General features: G+C 33.8%; 1 protein-coding gene across 1 annotated transcript; it reads left to right on the top strand.

The window, feature by feature from the left end:
• The first annotated feature begins 11,642 nt into the window (after window positions 1–11,642).
• On the top strand, window positions 11,643–13,581 carry LOC107630523 (large ribosomal subunit protein eL32z). The gene is made up of 3 exons (XM_016333692.3): window positions 11,643–11,802; window positions 12,975–13,156; window positions 13,257–13,581. The coding sequence occupies exons 1-3, from the start codon at window positions 11,713–11,715 to the stop codon at window positions 13,384–13,386; spliced, it is 402 nt and encodes a 133-aa protein (XP_016189178.1). The 5' UTR covers window positions 11,643–11,712; the 3' UTR covers window positions 13,387–13,581.
• The last annotated feature ends 1,019 nt before the right edge of the window (window positions 13,582–14,600 follow it).

The following is a 14,600-nucleotide window of genomic DNA, read 5'->3' as shown; positions in this document are numbered from 1 at the left end:
AAAAAAAAATTAATTTTTTAAAAACAATAGAAAAGCAGCTGAACAGGCACGTTAGTGCCTGTTGAGCCGCTAGTATATATAATGGTCATCATTGGATGAAAATTAATAGATCTAATTTATTAAATTATATATATATATATATATATATGGTACATATAGATATATGACCATTGAACTTACTCACTTTGAGAATTCCTAATGGTTATAATTATCGCATATTCGTCAATAGGATATTCTCAAAATGAACATAGTAATAGAGTTCCTTTAACTTGCGACTATCATAGTAATTGACAATGTATTTATTATACTTTGATTCCGGACACCTAATATCCTAAGGTGCTAGTTGAATGGACATTAGGTATGATTTAAATACTTGTAGAATTAATGATTAGTCAACTCTCGATAAAGAATTTGAGCTCTATGATTATAATGACTGAGATGAATAAAACCATGACCAAGGGGATTGAATGAATGAAGAAATGAGTTTCTTAAGTCATTCACAGTTCATTATAATAATGGTAACAAGTTAGAGTTGGAGAATTAAACCATACTCTAAGGGTTAACCAAGAGCTGGAAAGATGGAAGGAATTATAGTTTGTTCTTCTCGACTTAGTAAAAATATATTACTTCATACTATTGGGTCATTGAGGAGTGTTGCTAGACGCCAACCTTGATTAGTAAATTTAGTATGACTAATTTACTACCCGCTTAGTATTGAACCTATGGGTCACAATTACCCGCCTAGTGTTGAACTTATGGGTTCACACGCTAACGAGTGTTCTAATATTTGCTGTAGAATTATTTAATTATTATTTTGATTTGATAAAAAAAATAATTATATTAATTCAAATAGAATATTATTATATTCTTTGCTAGCACCAACAATATAATAATAGTATGATGATTGAGAATATTAAATGAGATTTGAGAATAATTAGTTATTCTATCTCTGAATTTGAATTATAAATTTGGATGAGATTCTAACTGATTCTGTTTCAAATTGAATTTTGATATGATTCATAAAATTGAATGATTCAAGTTTAAAATAATAAGATATAATTCAAATTTGAATTGAGATTCAAATTTAGAGATCAGTAACAAATCTCATACTATATATATATATGCCAAGAGTGGAGGAAAAAGAGGAGAATAAAAATTACAATAATTTTATTCTTTTACCTTTACACACATAAACGTATGTGAGTCTAATTGTTGGAGAAGAATTTTATGGCTTGCAAAGAGTTGCAAGAGGTTTCTCAGTTTAGATCAGTAGTCCATTGGTCAAGAAGTTGACAGCAAAGGTTGTTCTCAGTGTGGATACGCATAACGTCTTCATACCATCGAAGGAGAAAGTAATTTTTACTAGCGTACACAGGTATTTAGATCTGATCTATATATTGTTTATTTGAATAAAATTTAAGTACAAAATAGATTTTTAGGATTACTTTTATTACTTTCGCTGCGTATTATGAACACATATAATTCTTCAATTTTGTCATATGAGATATTCACGTTATTAGAAGGACATTGGAGAGAGGTAGTTAAATATGACAACCTGACAAAGTGTAGGTCGTTTAGTGTGAACAATGTACAGATTAATACTTGTCTTATAGAAACTGTTAACGAGTGGATACATTTCTCTATTGGCTAAAAAGGATATGAAATCTTGGTAAAGGAGATTGGGTGAGGGACATATGGTATACTGTATGTTTTCTAGAGATGGGATTAGGTGAATTTAAGGAAAAAACTATGGATTCAAGAATAAATTTTGGGGCAGCGGATAGTGCAAATGACGATTCGGCATTAAGGATGAAGACAAACCTAGCACTAATAGTCTAGGATCGAATTGTAGAGTTATCGGTGGAGGGATGATATAAGGAAAAAGGCCAACAGGTAGGCCATAATTTTACAAGACGATTTGAATTATTGGAATTCTCATTATTTTTGCATGCAATCTCACGCATTAAGTAGTGATAGAAGCTCTGAACATACCAAGACTTGGGGCTATGAAAGGAAGCAGTTGTTCTAACCCATATAACAAAGAGTGAGTACAAAAGGCGAGGGACTAAAGATGGGAGAACTGATTTGGCCAATGACAATGTCACGTTGGGAGTGAGATGCATTGAAGGAGATAAAGAAGCCAATGATGATCCAATGGATGATGGGATTGCAGAAATGGAGAATGCAATAGGATCTATGAAGGAATCAACACAGTGGTATGAATAGAAGGCAACAAAAGGCGAAGGTAACACTACAAGAAAAATGTTGAGTACCATCGGATTTAGCGAGGGATATTACTAGAAGATTTAGCGGCAGATTTTTCAATGGTTACGAGTAAAAATTCGTCCCCAAAAAAACTTTACGTTGGATTCCATAATCCATCCTTAATTTCGACGATAAAGAGAGGCACACAAATTTATTTTATAAGCGCCAATCGTACAGATAAGCCACTATTTTATGGTTTATCTTGTACTCAATTGAGTAATTTTTATCAATTCTTTGCACACTTACTCATATAATTTGCATGGTTTTACATTTTCCTTCCTAAATTTGTGCTATGATTGAAAACATGCTTCTTTGGCCTTAAATTTACTATGTTTAATCCTCTCTTATTACCATTCGATGACTTGAAATGTGTGTTAAGTGATTTTAGGGTTTATAGGACGGGAATGGCTTAGAGGATGGAAAGGAAGCATGCAAAAGTGGAAGGAATACAAGAAGCTGAAGGAATTGAAAAGCTGTCAGCCCTGACCTCTTCGCACTCAATCGATCATAACTTGAGCTACAGAGGTCCAAATGAGGCGGTTCTAGTTGCATTGGAAAGCTAACATCCGGGGCTTCACAATGATATATAATTTGCCATAGCTTCCCTAAAGATAGGTGATGCGCATGCATGGATCACGCGTATGCGTGACTTGGAGAAAATTCAATCCACGTGTATGCGTGGACGACGCGTACGCGTGACTTTGCCGCGTGCTGGACGTATCATAAATCGCTGGGGACGATTTATGGGCTATTTTTTACCCAGTTTTTAGCCTAGAAAACACATATTAGAGGCTATAAAGTGGGGGAATCCATCCATTCATTAACACAACTTTCATACACATAATTTTAGGTTTTAGATATAGTTTCTAGAGAGAGAGGCTATCTCCTCTCTCTAGATTTTAGGATTTAGGATTTCTCTTAGTTTTAGGTTTATCTCTTCTCAATTCCAGGTTCAATGTTTCTTTAATTTAGTTTTTCTTCTACTTTTATTTGTTCTAGCTTTCTAGTTTATCTATTTCCTTTGTTAATCACTTTATGTTGCTATTTGGTTTATGGATTCTCATGTTTAATTTGATTTCTTTATTTAATACAATTTGAGGTAGTTCATATTTATGATTTTAATTTAGTTTTTTATATTCTTATCTTGAATTGATTAATTGGAGACACTTGAGTTATCAAACTCCTTTGTTGATTGATAATTAGAATTTGTTGGTTGGTTTGGATCCCTCTAAAGCTAGTCTTTCCTTAGGAGTTAACTAGGACTTGAGGAATCAAATTGATTAGTCCACTTGACTTTCCTTTATTTAGTAAGGGTTAACTAAGTGGGAGCAATGAACAATTCTCATCACAATTGATAAGGATAACTAGGATAGGACGTCCAGTTTTCATGCCTTGCTAAGAGCTTTATTAGTTATTAATTTAATTCTTGCAGTTTATTTTTCTTGTTCCTTATTCAAAAACCCCAAAAAGATAATCTTCCATAACCAATAATAAACACACCTCCCTGCAATTCCTTGAGAGACAACCCGAGGTTTAAATACTTCGGTTATTATTTTTATTAGGTTTGTTTAAGTGACAACCAAATTTTTGTACGAGAGGATTCTTTGTTGGTTTAGAAACTATACTTGCAACGAGAATTTATTTGTGAAATTCTTTACCGACAGTGGTCACGCGTACGCGTGGGCGACACCTACGCGTCGCTTCGCAGATTCCATTCTTCTCCTTTTCTCTCTCCTTTCTCATTCTTTCTTCCTCCTTTCCTACTTTCATCTCCTCCCTCTTCCTTCTCATTTTTTTCCTCATTACATTTACATTCTTTCATTCATTGCATTTTAACTGTATGCATGTTTTTATTTTCTTTTCTATGTTTATTATTTTTCTATTAGTGTTAAATGTCCTTATTCCACTGTTGCATTTCTCTTGCTTTCTTTTGGTGCTTAGTGACTTGTTTTACACTGTTGGATGATATTATTTATCTGTCAATGCCAATCTTTTATGATACATGTATCCCTTTTTCATTGACATGAATTTATATTATCTTGCATTACCCACACTCTCTCCCCATTGTTGCAACTTTTGCACTATTGATATGCCATTTGCTTCTACTATTTTCTCACTTGCATGATGTAGCTACCATGTAATTGAAACTCTCATTATTTGGCATTAACCCAACCATATCTTATTTGTTTTCTATCTTTGCTTTTGGGTTACTTTTTTTTCCTTTTCTCCTCTTTCAGGCTGGCCACCGAAGAAGGGAAAGGAAGAACTTCTATGTGGGGCAACCAACAAGTCCATCTGCACATTCTTTGGAGAAAAGTATCAGTTGAAGCAACCCGTCCACTTGCACATCTTAGCATGCACCAAGGACGGTGCAATCTTTAAGTGTGGGAAGGTCGATACCGATCTCCGTGGGTTAGTTACTCTCCTATCTCAACACCAATGGTTTATTTTCTTTATTAGTTCATGGTTGCATTTGCATGTTTGATTGCACGTTTGTTGATTTTGTGCATTTTCTTCTATCACTACTTGGTTGAAGTAATATTTTCCTTTCAAGACCCTGTTTTACAATATTTCACTAATTTAAATTGAAAATTTTTGTTAAACTTGTTTGAGGATTGTAATTTGGAACATAAATTATAGCTAAGAATACACAACCTGTGAGATTTGAGCTTAATTACATGGTTATATTATTTAGCCATACTATTTCATTCCTGTGTGTTTCTTCACTATGATTGTAGACTTTACTTTGTTCCATTTTATATGTCCACTATTTAGTGTATTTACATGCTTGCATATGATTGAGGCCATTATTTGATTTTTGCTCATTTATCCCAAATAGCCTACCCTTTCAATCACCTTTAGCCACCTTGAGCCTTTTAATCCCCATTTGTTCTATATTTTACCACATCACTAGCGTTAAGCGAAAAATAATTAATTACCTTAATTGAATCTTTGGTTAGCTTAAGTTAGATATTGTGTATCAATTAAGTGTGGGGAACTGTGGGAACTTGGGTTAATGGGAATGTATTGTGTTTGTACTTTATTTGAATATTGGGAATTGGGTGCATATTCATGTGAGACCAGAAAAATTAAAAACCATGTGCATTGATATATTATGTTTGCTTTTATGATTCAAAAAAATAAAAAAAAAAATAAAAAAATAAAAAAATATAAAATGTATATATTATTACAATATAAATAAATAAATAAATAAATAAATAAATAAATAAATAAATAAGGGGACAAAATTTATCCCAATGTCAAGTTTAATAAAAGATCAATGCATATGGGGTGAAATTAAGAAAATTTGGTATATGAGTTTAGGGTTCAATGCTTGATTCTATGTTCCCTACTTTCATGAGCTATCTTCTTACTTGTCTCTTACTATATGATTTGAATTAGTGAAATCTGATTTATGTTTGTCTTGAAAAACGTGTTTATTTTCATTCAAGTAGATAGAAACATCTTAGCATATAGTTGCATTTATAGGTTGCACCTCATACTTTCTACCATTCCTCTTCACTCTTATAGCTTCTCTTGAGCTTAGCATGAGAACATGCTAATGTTTAAGTGTGGGGAGATTGATAAACCAATATTTTATGGTTTATCTTGTGCTCAATTGAGTAGTTTTCATCAATTATTTGCACACCTACTCATACAATTTGCATGGTTTTACATTTTCCTTCCTAAATTTGTGCTATGATTGAAAACATGCTTCTTTGCCCTTAAATTTGCTATGCTTAATCCTCTCTTATTACTATTCAATGCCTTGATATGTGTGTTAAGTGATTTCAGGGTTTATGGGGCAGGAATGGCTTAAAGGATGGAAAGGAAGCATGTAAAAGTGGAAGGAATACAAGAAGCTGAAGGAACTGAAAAGCTGTCAACCCTGACCTCTTCGCACTCAATCGATCATAACTTGAGCTACATAGGTCCAAATGAGGTGGTTTCAGTTTCTTTGGAAAGCTAACATCTGGGGCTTCGCAAAGATATATAATTTGTAATAGCTGCTCCAAAGATAGGCAACACACACGCGTAGATCACGCGTATGCGTGACCTGGAGAAAATTCACTTTATGTTAATCACTTTATGTATTTCTAGTTTATCTATTTCCTTTGTTAATCACTTTATGTTGCTATTTGGTTTATGGATTCTCATGTTTAATTTGATTTCTTTATTTAATACAATTTGAGGTAGTTCATATTTATGATTTTAATTTAGTTTTTTACATTCTTATCTTGAATTGATTAATTGGAGATACTTGAGTTATCAAACTCCTTTATTGATTGATAATTGGAATTTGCTGGTTGGTTTGGATCCCTCTAAAGCTAGTCTTTCCTTAGGAGTTGACTAGGACTTGAGGAATCAAATTGATTAGTCCACTTGACTTTTATTTATTTAGTAAGGGTTAACTAAGTGGGAGCAATGAACAATTCTCATCACAATTGATAAGGATAACTAGGATAGGACGTCCAGTTTTCATACCATGCTAAGAGCTTTATTAGTTATTAATTTAATTCTTGCAATTTATTTTTCTTGTTCCTTATTCAAAAATCCCAAAAAGATAATCTTCCATAACCAATAATAAACACACCTCCCTGCAATTCCTTGAGAGACGACCCGATGTTTAAATACTTTGGTTATTATTTTTATTGGGTTTGTTTAAGTGACACCAAATTTTTGTACGAGAAGATTCTTTGTTGGTTTAGAAACTATACTTGCAACGAGAATTTATTTGTGAAATTATTTACCGACCGAAAATCCGTTCGTCACATACCGTCAAAAATTTTTTATGGTAATATAAATTATGAAATACAGCGTTTCTGACAACGACTGGCACCTTACCGATGGATTTACCAGAAAGTTGAATGAAATTCAAACTCAGAAACCCTTTCCCCTCACTTCCCCCTCTCCTCTCTCCTTCTCTCTCACCTTGGTTCTCCCTCTTTTCTCCCTTGTAACGTCGTGGTCACTGCCAGGGGTTCAATCACCGTCACTGCTACCTTGTGGTTCACCGTCACTACTACCTCCTGGGTCACCTTCGCTGCTATGTCGTTCCATCGTCGTCGCTGCCTCTAGTTCTTGAACCATCACCGTCATTTTTGCCTCATTCCATCGCCATCACCGTTACGTCTTTTCCCTGTTACAGGTTCTTGAACCAATTTTTGTTTTAATTTCATTAACATGAGTTTAATTCAGTTTGGATTTGATTAGAATTTCAATTTTAAATTTTGAATTAGTTTTATAGTTGGCTCTATTTAGTTTTGTGATTTTTGTATTTTAGGTTGTTAAGATATGTTAGATTTAGGGTATTAGGTTTTAAGTTGTTGAAAGATATTTAGAATTGTGAATTGCTTGATTGATTAAAACTGTTTATTTGAATATGTTGCTAGAAATATTGTGAACTGCTGCTGCTAGTATACTATACTTGTTAATTGATGTTGAGAAAATTTTGGTTGTGTTATTTGATGTGTTTCATGATTTTGCACGCCAATTGTTTGTAAAAATGCCTCAAAGAGTTCTTAATAAAATTTTGGTTCAATTCTTAAAACTCAATTCTTACTTTCGTATTATTCTTGTTAGACATATTGAATAGTTGTGATGGTGGATTGCTTGAGATTCAATAAATTAAGGATTTATTTTATTAATTTGTACAGTCACATATTTTATCGATAAAAAAGTAATATATGTATTATAGTTATATGACCTGACTTTACTTAGTCTAAAATTTGTTAACTAGTCTCTTTCTGAGGTGTTTTTGATCTGAGTTGTAGGTTGTGACATATTTTTGCTATTATATTGTTGTTGTGACATATGTGTTTGCTAGTATGCTCTTTGCAGACATGACAACAGACAGAGGTGTCACGAATTGGCCTCATAGTCATGATAAAGGGAGGGTGTCTACTGGTATCCTAGGACTTCTCAGTCATCGCCCTTTACTCTGACTACCCCTGGGACGTTACATGCAATGGGTGCACAGGATCAGCCATTCATCATGGTCCCTAATCCCAACTATGTTTCTCATTCTGTTGTGCTACCCCCGCCACCAGGAAGTCGTCCAGCTACTTCACTAGAGTGGGCTCCTCCACCACCTCCATCTGCTCAGCAGCCCACTATTTTGACGATGACACCTCCTTCAGCGACAGACACCGAGGGGCCGGAATCCTCTCACAGATCCCAGCCAAATGCGCCTCCACCACCTCCCACCGTACGGATGACAGTATGACCTGATGGTTTGACGGGGCGAATACTATTTTAGGTCTTTTATATGTAAACTATTTTAACATTCTTATCCAACATTTATAGTTGCTAATCTTAAGTTTTCTATTTTAGTTAGTTTAATTTAGTTACATTCAATTTTCTGATTTTAGTGGATTTAGGTTGTTAAGATAGGTTTGATTTATGTTAATAGGTTTGAACTGCTAAAAATGTTTGAGAATTCCTGGATGTTGCTACTTAAGTCATATAATGCCATATTGGTTTGTTTGTGAATTATTAAAATAAATTGTTGATGGATAGAGCTTTTGGCACCTTCTAGTTATAGATGAAACTCTGTCAAAATTTCTACAAAATCTAAATATAATGGAAGTTTATAGATTACTTCAAATAATTTTTTAGTAAATTACTAATCTTAAGTTTTTCATTGATATGTTTGCACCAAATAATAATGAATATACACAAGAGTGTACTAATGTGATCAAGTTGATGTACGACCATCCATGACCGAGTTACAAGAAGATTCCTACTGAGACCAGAAAGCGATGGTTTCAAAAGTGGGCGATAAAAACTCAACTTATTCAAATCCTAGTTAATTTCTATCTTCAATTTTATTTAATTATGTATATAATTTCGATTAACTAGTTGTAAATGTTCTTTGTGTAGGAGAAATTTATATGGGACAAGACTCACGATGCCATGACCAGGAATATATTCGACCATCGGATGACTAGACTGCTTCAGCAGATGATAGAGGACGTACGTGAGAGGTACGACCACCTCACTCTTTGGCTCCATCCGGACATTAAGAAGGCACTGTACGTCCATTGGGAGACTGATGAGAGGTTCAGGTGTTGCTGTCTCACAAAAAAAACTAATAGGGCATTGACCAAGCCGTCGAAGTATACCGGCGGCTTAGCGGCTTTCATGAAGACAAAGGTATGTAACTTGTTTCATTTTGTTATTAAGTTTGTTTGTCTTTGACATTTGATATCATTATTACTTGATTTAACATATTGTTTCAACATGTATAGTCTAAGTTGTTGGATCGTGATGCGATGATGGCAGAAACCTTCAAGTGTACTCACACTTTAAGGGAGAACAGGGAGATGTTTGTTGATCAACGGTCTACGATCACTATGTGAGTAAATATCATTTGACATAAAATTTTCAATTAACTATCATTCGACTTTTAACATGTGTTATGCAGGAGTCCTACACGCAGAGACTGGAGGCCACAACCCAACAATCCCAGCCTATTGATGAGGATGGTAGCAACGCCACTAATGCAGTCGTCGACCTGATACGGTTTGGTGCGAGACTACATCTGAGCCTTACAAGAATCACATCTACAGGTTGGGATTGTTCTTCATCGACAACCTTTGCACCTCCACATTGAGGGCTTCATCTACGTCTGCCACTAGTCGTGCTATCGATTTCAAGGACAGCGTCATCGATTTGAGGGAGCAGGTGTTGAATCTCACCCAGAGTCTTCACCAACAGGCTCAGCAGCTGCAGCAGTTTGAGGAAAGATATAACGAGATCCTTGCACGCGTCTTAGACACAGATTCTCTTAGGCTGGAGCTTAGACAAGAGTTGGAACGGCTTCAGCGGATAAAGCAATAGATAGCGGTGTACCAAGAGTAGATGCTGCTAGTGGTAGCATCACTGCTAGTGGGAGCGGCGCTGCTAGAGGGACACCGACATCATCGCCTAGTCCGCCGCCTCAGTAGGACTATGGGCATGACGACGACGACGACTACTATTAGGAGCCGCTGGTAATCAAATAGTTTTCAGGCAAATAATTTGCCATAGAATCTGACAGTAAATGGTTATTTTGGTGAGAGTTATACCGTCGAATTGTGTTCGACGATAAATCTGTCGGTAATATAGTTAGTTACTAACCGATTATTTTCGTTATTCCGACGATAAATCTGATAGTATTCAATTTTTTCCTTATAGTGTGAAGGGAGAAAATTTCAGGTTAATGGAGATTGAAGAGACGAAGACCTCCTAACAAAAACTAATGAAGCTCTCAACCCAAAATTGACTTTAAAATTGGAAATGACAGATAATAAGAAAGCTTGGAAATTGACAGTAGAATCAAGAGAAATGCGTACGATGAGAAAAAAGATATACTTTAAAATTGAAAATGACAGATAATAAGAATGTTTGAAAGTTGATAGTAGAATCAAGAGAAATGATGTACGATGAGAAAAAAGATATATTGATTATTTTACAAGAACAAAATGATTCAATAGCACAGAAAAATGGGACAACGGAAACAAAGAGAAAAGTTATCAAGTTTTATTTAGGTAGAAGTTTTACTAATTCAATTCACAATTTTTATGAGTTAAAACGAACCAACATTAACGGTTCTATATGTGATTTATAGAATTTTAATCATATCAAATAGTATTTATAATTTTATTTAATCTATTATATGAGGGAATAAAACTACTATTATTAAAATTCAATTGTGTTAATTTGACACTAAAATCTGTGATCATATAGAAATACTTATTTGGTATTCATAAAAAAAATTGATTATTTTGTTGAGATGTTTGATTATTTTAATGTGTTATATTTGATTATTTTTGTAATTAATTATTTTGTTAAAAAATATTAAAATAACATATATAAAAATATACAAATACATAATAATTACTTTAGTATCTAATTTTTTATATTTATAGAATATTTTTTATATTATTTATTAATTAAGATTTATCTTAAAGCTTGACAGTTTTCAGTATTTTTAGTTGAGATCTAGAGATTAAAGCTTAATAACTTAAAGAAAAAGTGCTCAAGTGCAATTACCATCACGTTTGTCTCTTTGGGTCTTCTTACCATCAAAATTTTCTTTTTCATCTTTTGTTTTCTGGACTCAGCCTTTAAAGGCAGAAATATTCACGGCGCCACCCACAAACGGCTAGAATTCTTACAACACCAATTAGGGTTTTTCTTTTTTTTGGTGACTACACCAATTAGGGTTTCAATCACTAAAATCTTAGTTTGTGGCCCATCCAATTCTAACCCATATTTACAAAAAATAAAAATGGGTCCTTAATAAAAAATAAACATGTCGGGTCTAACAACTATCAACTAACCCATTTTCTCAGCAAAAACCCTAAAGTGCGTTTTCTATATAAGTAGTGTCTAGCCGCTACGCTTATCTCTGGGAAACCCTATTTTTGGCAGGGGAGTGAGGGAGCAAAAGAAAAAAAAAAAATGGCGGTGCCGTTGCTCTCCAAGAAGATCGTGAAGAAGCGCGTCAAGAAGTTCAAACGCCCTCAGAGCGACCGCAAGATCTCCGTCAAGGTATGTATTCACCCATTCACCCGATTCCCTTTTCTGATTTCTGTAACATCTTTCGCTCAATGTTTGATGCTGATTCTGTCTTGTACACTTTATTTTTTTGTTCAAAATTGTCATTTTTTAATGTTTATTTAAATTAGATGTATTTCGTAGTGTGGTGTCCAATTGAAGGTAATATTGAATTTATAGATGATGTGATGTTTGTTTTCTTGTTGCTCCAGTCTTACCTTAGGCATTTGTATTAGCTTTGATTTTGTCTAGTTTTGTGTTCTCTTCCGCCGTAGATTTGTTTTTTGCTATTTTAATTTTATGTTGATTTTTTTTATTTCTGGTTAAATGGGATATGAGGATAAGTTTTAAAACCAGGTCTTACTCTTCAATATAATTCATGGTGATTGATCGACTATCTGATCCCAATGATAAAGCATAATTTGTATTGTGTTGAGTGGAGCTGTTCATTTGTGATATTTATCATTTATTTTATCTGGGCATGATGAACTTTGACATCCCTACTTTGTATCTTTCAATTAACTGTTAGAAACTTCATGTTTCTAATGTTAACATCATATATTTTAAAAGAGAAAAGTTTCCCCATAGTGTACACGTTTTCTAATATTAGCTAATGAGACATGATGATTTTTATCCATCAATTCTGCAATAGAGTGATGATAAATTGATTATCAACGTACACTACCATTTGATCTTACGGCATGTTTTATTATGTTTTTCTTGTGACCAATGCACTACCACAGCATTTCAAATGTGTCCGATTTCATACTCTCAAAGCACTATCAGAGTGTGAACGTTGTCTGATTTCATACTTTCAATGCGCTACCAAAATTGTTATCTTCTGAATAGTCTGTGATTATTAAACAAAAATAACCATCTATTGGCTGCGATTTGTAGATTTGAGAATGATTGTTACTTGTTTCTCTATCTCTATGTCATGACTCGAGACTTCTAAAGCATTTCTTTATGAGCCATGTAAAGATTAAATTTTGACAATGGACTCTGTTATCTGCCAAAATTATATGATTTATACATGATCATTGCTTAGAACTCCATTCATCTGATTAGCTGTTTAGGATGCTTAACCTTTTTTTGCGGAAAAAATTGTTGGATTGGTTCCTTCTGTTCTATTTTGACAATCTTCTGCTTTTGTTTTTTTCCAACAGGAAAACTGGCGCAGACCTAAGGGTATTGATTCTCGTGTCAGGAGGAAGTTCAAGGGATGCACTTTGATGCCAAATATTGGTTATGGATCAGACAAGAAAACTCGCCACTATCTCCCAAATGGTTTCAAGAAATTTGTTGTGCACAATGTGAAGGACCTTGAACTTCTCATGATGCATAACAGGTGAATTAATTCAACTGAACTTATGAAAATGCATTTAAAATCTTTGCATTATTAGATTGCTTGCTGAATATGCTTTTTCTTTTTAAATGTTTAAATTCAGGACATACTGTGCTGAGATTGCTCACAACGTTTCCACAAGGAAGAGGAAGGAAATCGTTGAGAGGGCTGCCCAGCTTGATGTCGTTGTGACCAACAAAACTGCCAGGCTACGCAGCCAGGAAGACGAATAGATCTGAATGTGGTGGAAAGTTGTTTATGTTTTGTAGTGGGATTTCATTTTTCTTGATGGTAGATTTTGTTCCTTTCTGTTTTATTTTCTTATGGTCGAAACATATTGCATGCTATACATTTTGTTGTTGCTTATTATATTGCTGTCACAGAATACTTAAATTTTGATGCAATCTATTTATCCTGGTTTTAGTTCCTATTGAGGTCATTGATATTTTTTTTAAAAAGAAAATGATTGCCTAAATAGTTTCTGGGTAATAAGGTATATGGACGTTTTAATGAGGGTAATGAGCTATATCCACTAATCGTGTGAGTATGGTCTGTGGTGGTTCATCACTTTTTCTCTTGAACAATAGGTCCGGAGTCTGACCCATCTTGGCCATTGAAGGCATCCTGAGGCTAGCGTTTTGTCCCGAAATGGATGACCTGCAGCTAAAAGATTAGTCACTATGTTGGTGGTGACTAAGCTTGGGAAACCAAGAAAAATATATTGTTGCACAAGAATTTTGAGTTTTATTGTCAATTAAGCATTTGGATAGAGGTGGTTACGATGTGGCAATGGCGTTTTAAAGTTCTCTGTATAATCCCAAGAGTTTTTAAGCATAAAATTTTTTAAGCATTTTCGAACTTTTTGTTTTTGATATTGGAGTGGTAATGGTGTTTTTTAAAATGTGGATTGTTGGGGTGTTATTTTCAAATGTGGAACTGTTTAATTAGAGAAGTAGAAATCTAATTAGAGAAGTAGAAATCGGATTGTCTAATTTGTTAGAGATACAGAAATTGGACTGGATCGTCCTCGTCACTGGATCGTCCTCGTCCGAATTGTGAGAGGTACTGAAATAAAATTAAAAAATTTCAAAAATCGACCTTTCCATTTGTAAATTTTAAATAATTTTAAAAAATACTAAAAATTACAATGTTAAAGTATATTACTATTTTTAATTTTATATATAAAAAAATGAATTTGAATTCTCTAAAGTTTGAATTTCATTTTAAAGAGTAAAGTGTTATTTCTCATAATTTATTTCATAGGTGGGACAAATAAAAAATATGAGAGAATAATAATTTAAAGGTAAAAGATCACACTTTACTCTCTAAAATGAAAACTCAAAATTTAGAGGATCTAAATTAAAAAAAAATAGCCTATATTTTCATCACAAGGCTTTACCAATATATATAATTTATAAGTATATTTTGCATGCTGCATTCGTCAATT

This window comes from Arachis ipaensis, chromosome B3 (assembly GCF_059453495.1).
Source record: "Arachis ipaensis isolate K30076 ecotype BB chromosome B3, ASM5945349v1, whole genome shotgun sequence".
Taxonomy (NCBI): Eukaryota; Viridiplantae; Streptophyta; class Magnoliopsida; order Fabales; family Fabaceae; genus Arachis; species Arachis ipaensis.
Note: the sequence above shows the minus strand (reverse complement) of the source record. Positions and strands in the feature narration are given on the sequence as shown.

Bases quoted from the DNA above. Each gene is read 5' to 3' on its own strand.
- LOC107630523 (XM_016333692.3), top strand. From the start codon at position 11,713: ATGGCGGTGCCGTTGCTCTCCAAGAAGATCGTGAAGAAGCGCGTCAAG. The intron at 11,803-12,974 runs GTATGTATTCAC...TTTTTCCAACAG, and splicing joins ACCGCAAGATCTCCGTCAAG to GAAAACTGGCGCAGACCTAA. The intron at 13,157-13,256 runs GTGAATTAATTC...GTTTAAATTCAG, and splicing joins CTTCTCATGATGCATAACAG to GACATACTGTGCTGAGATTG.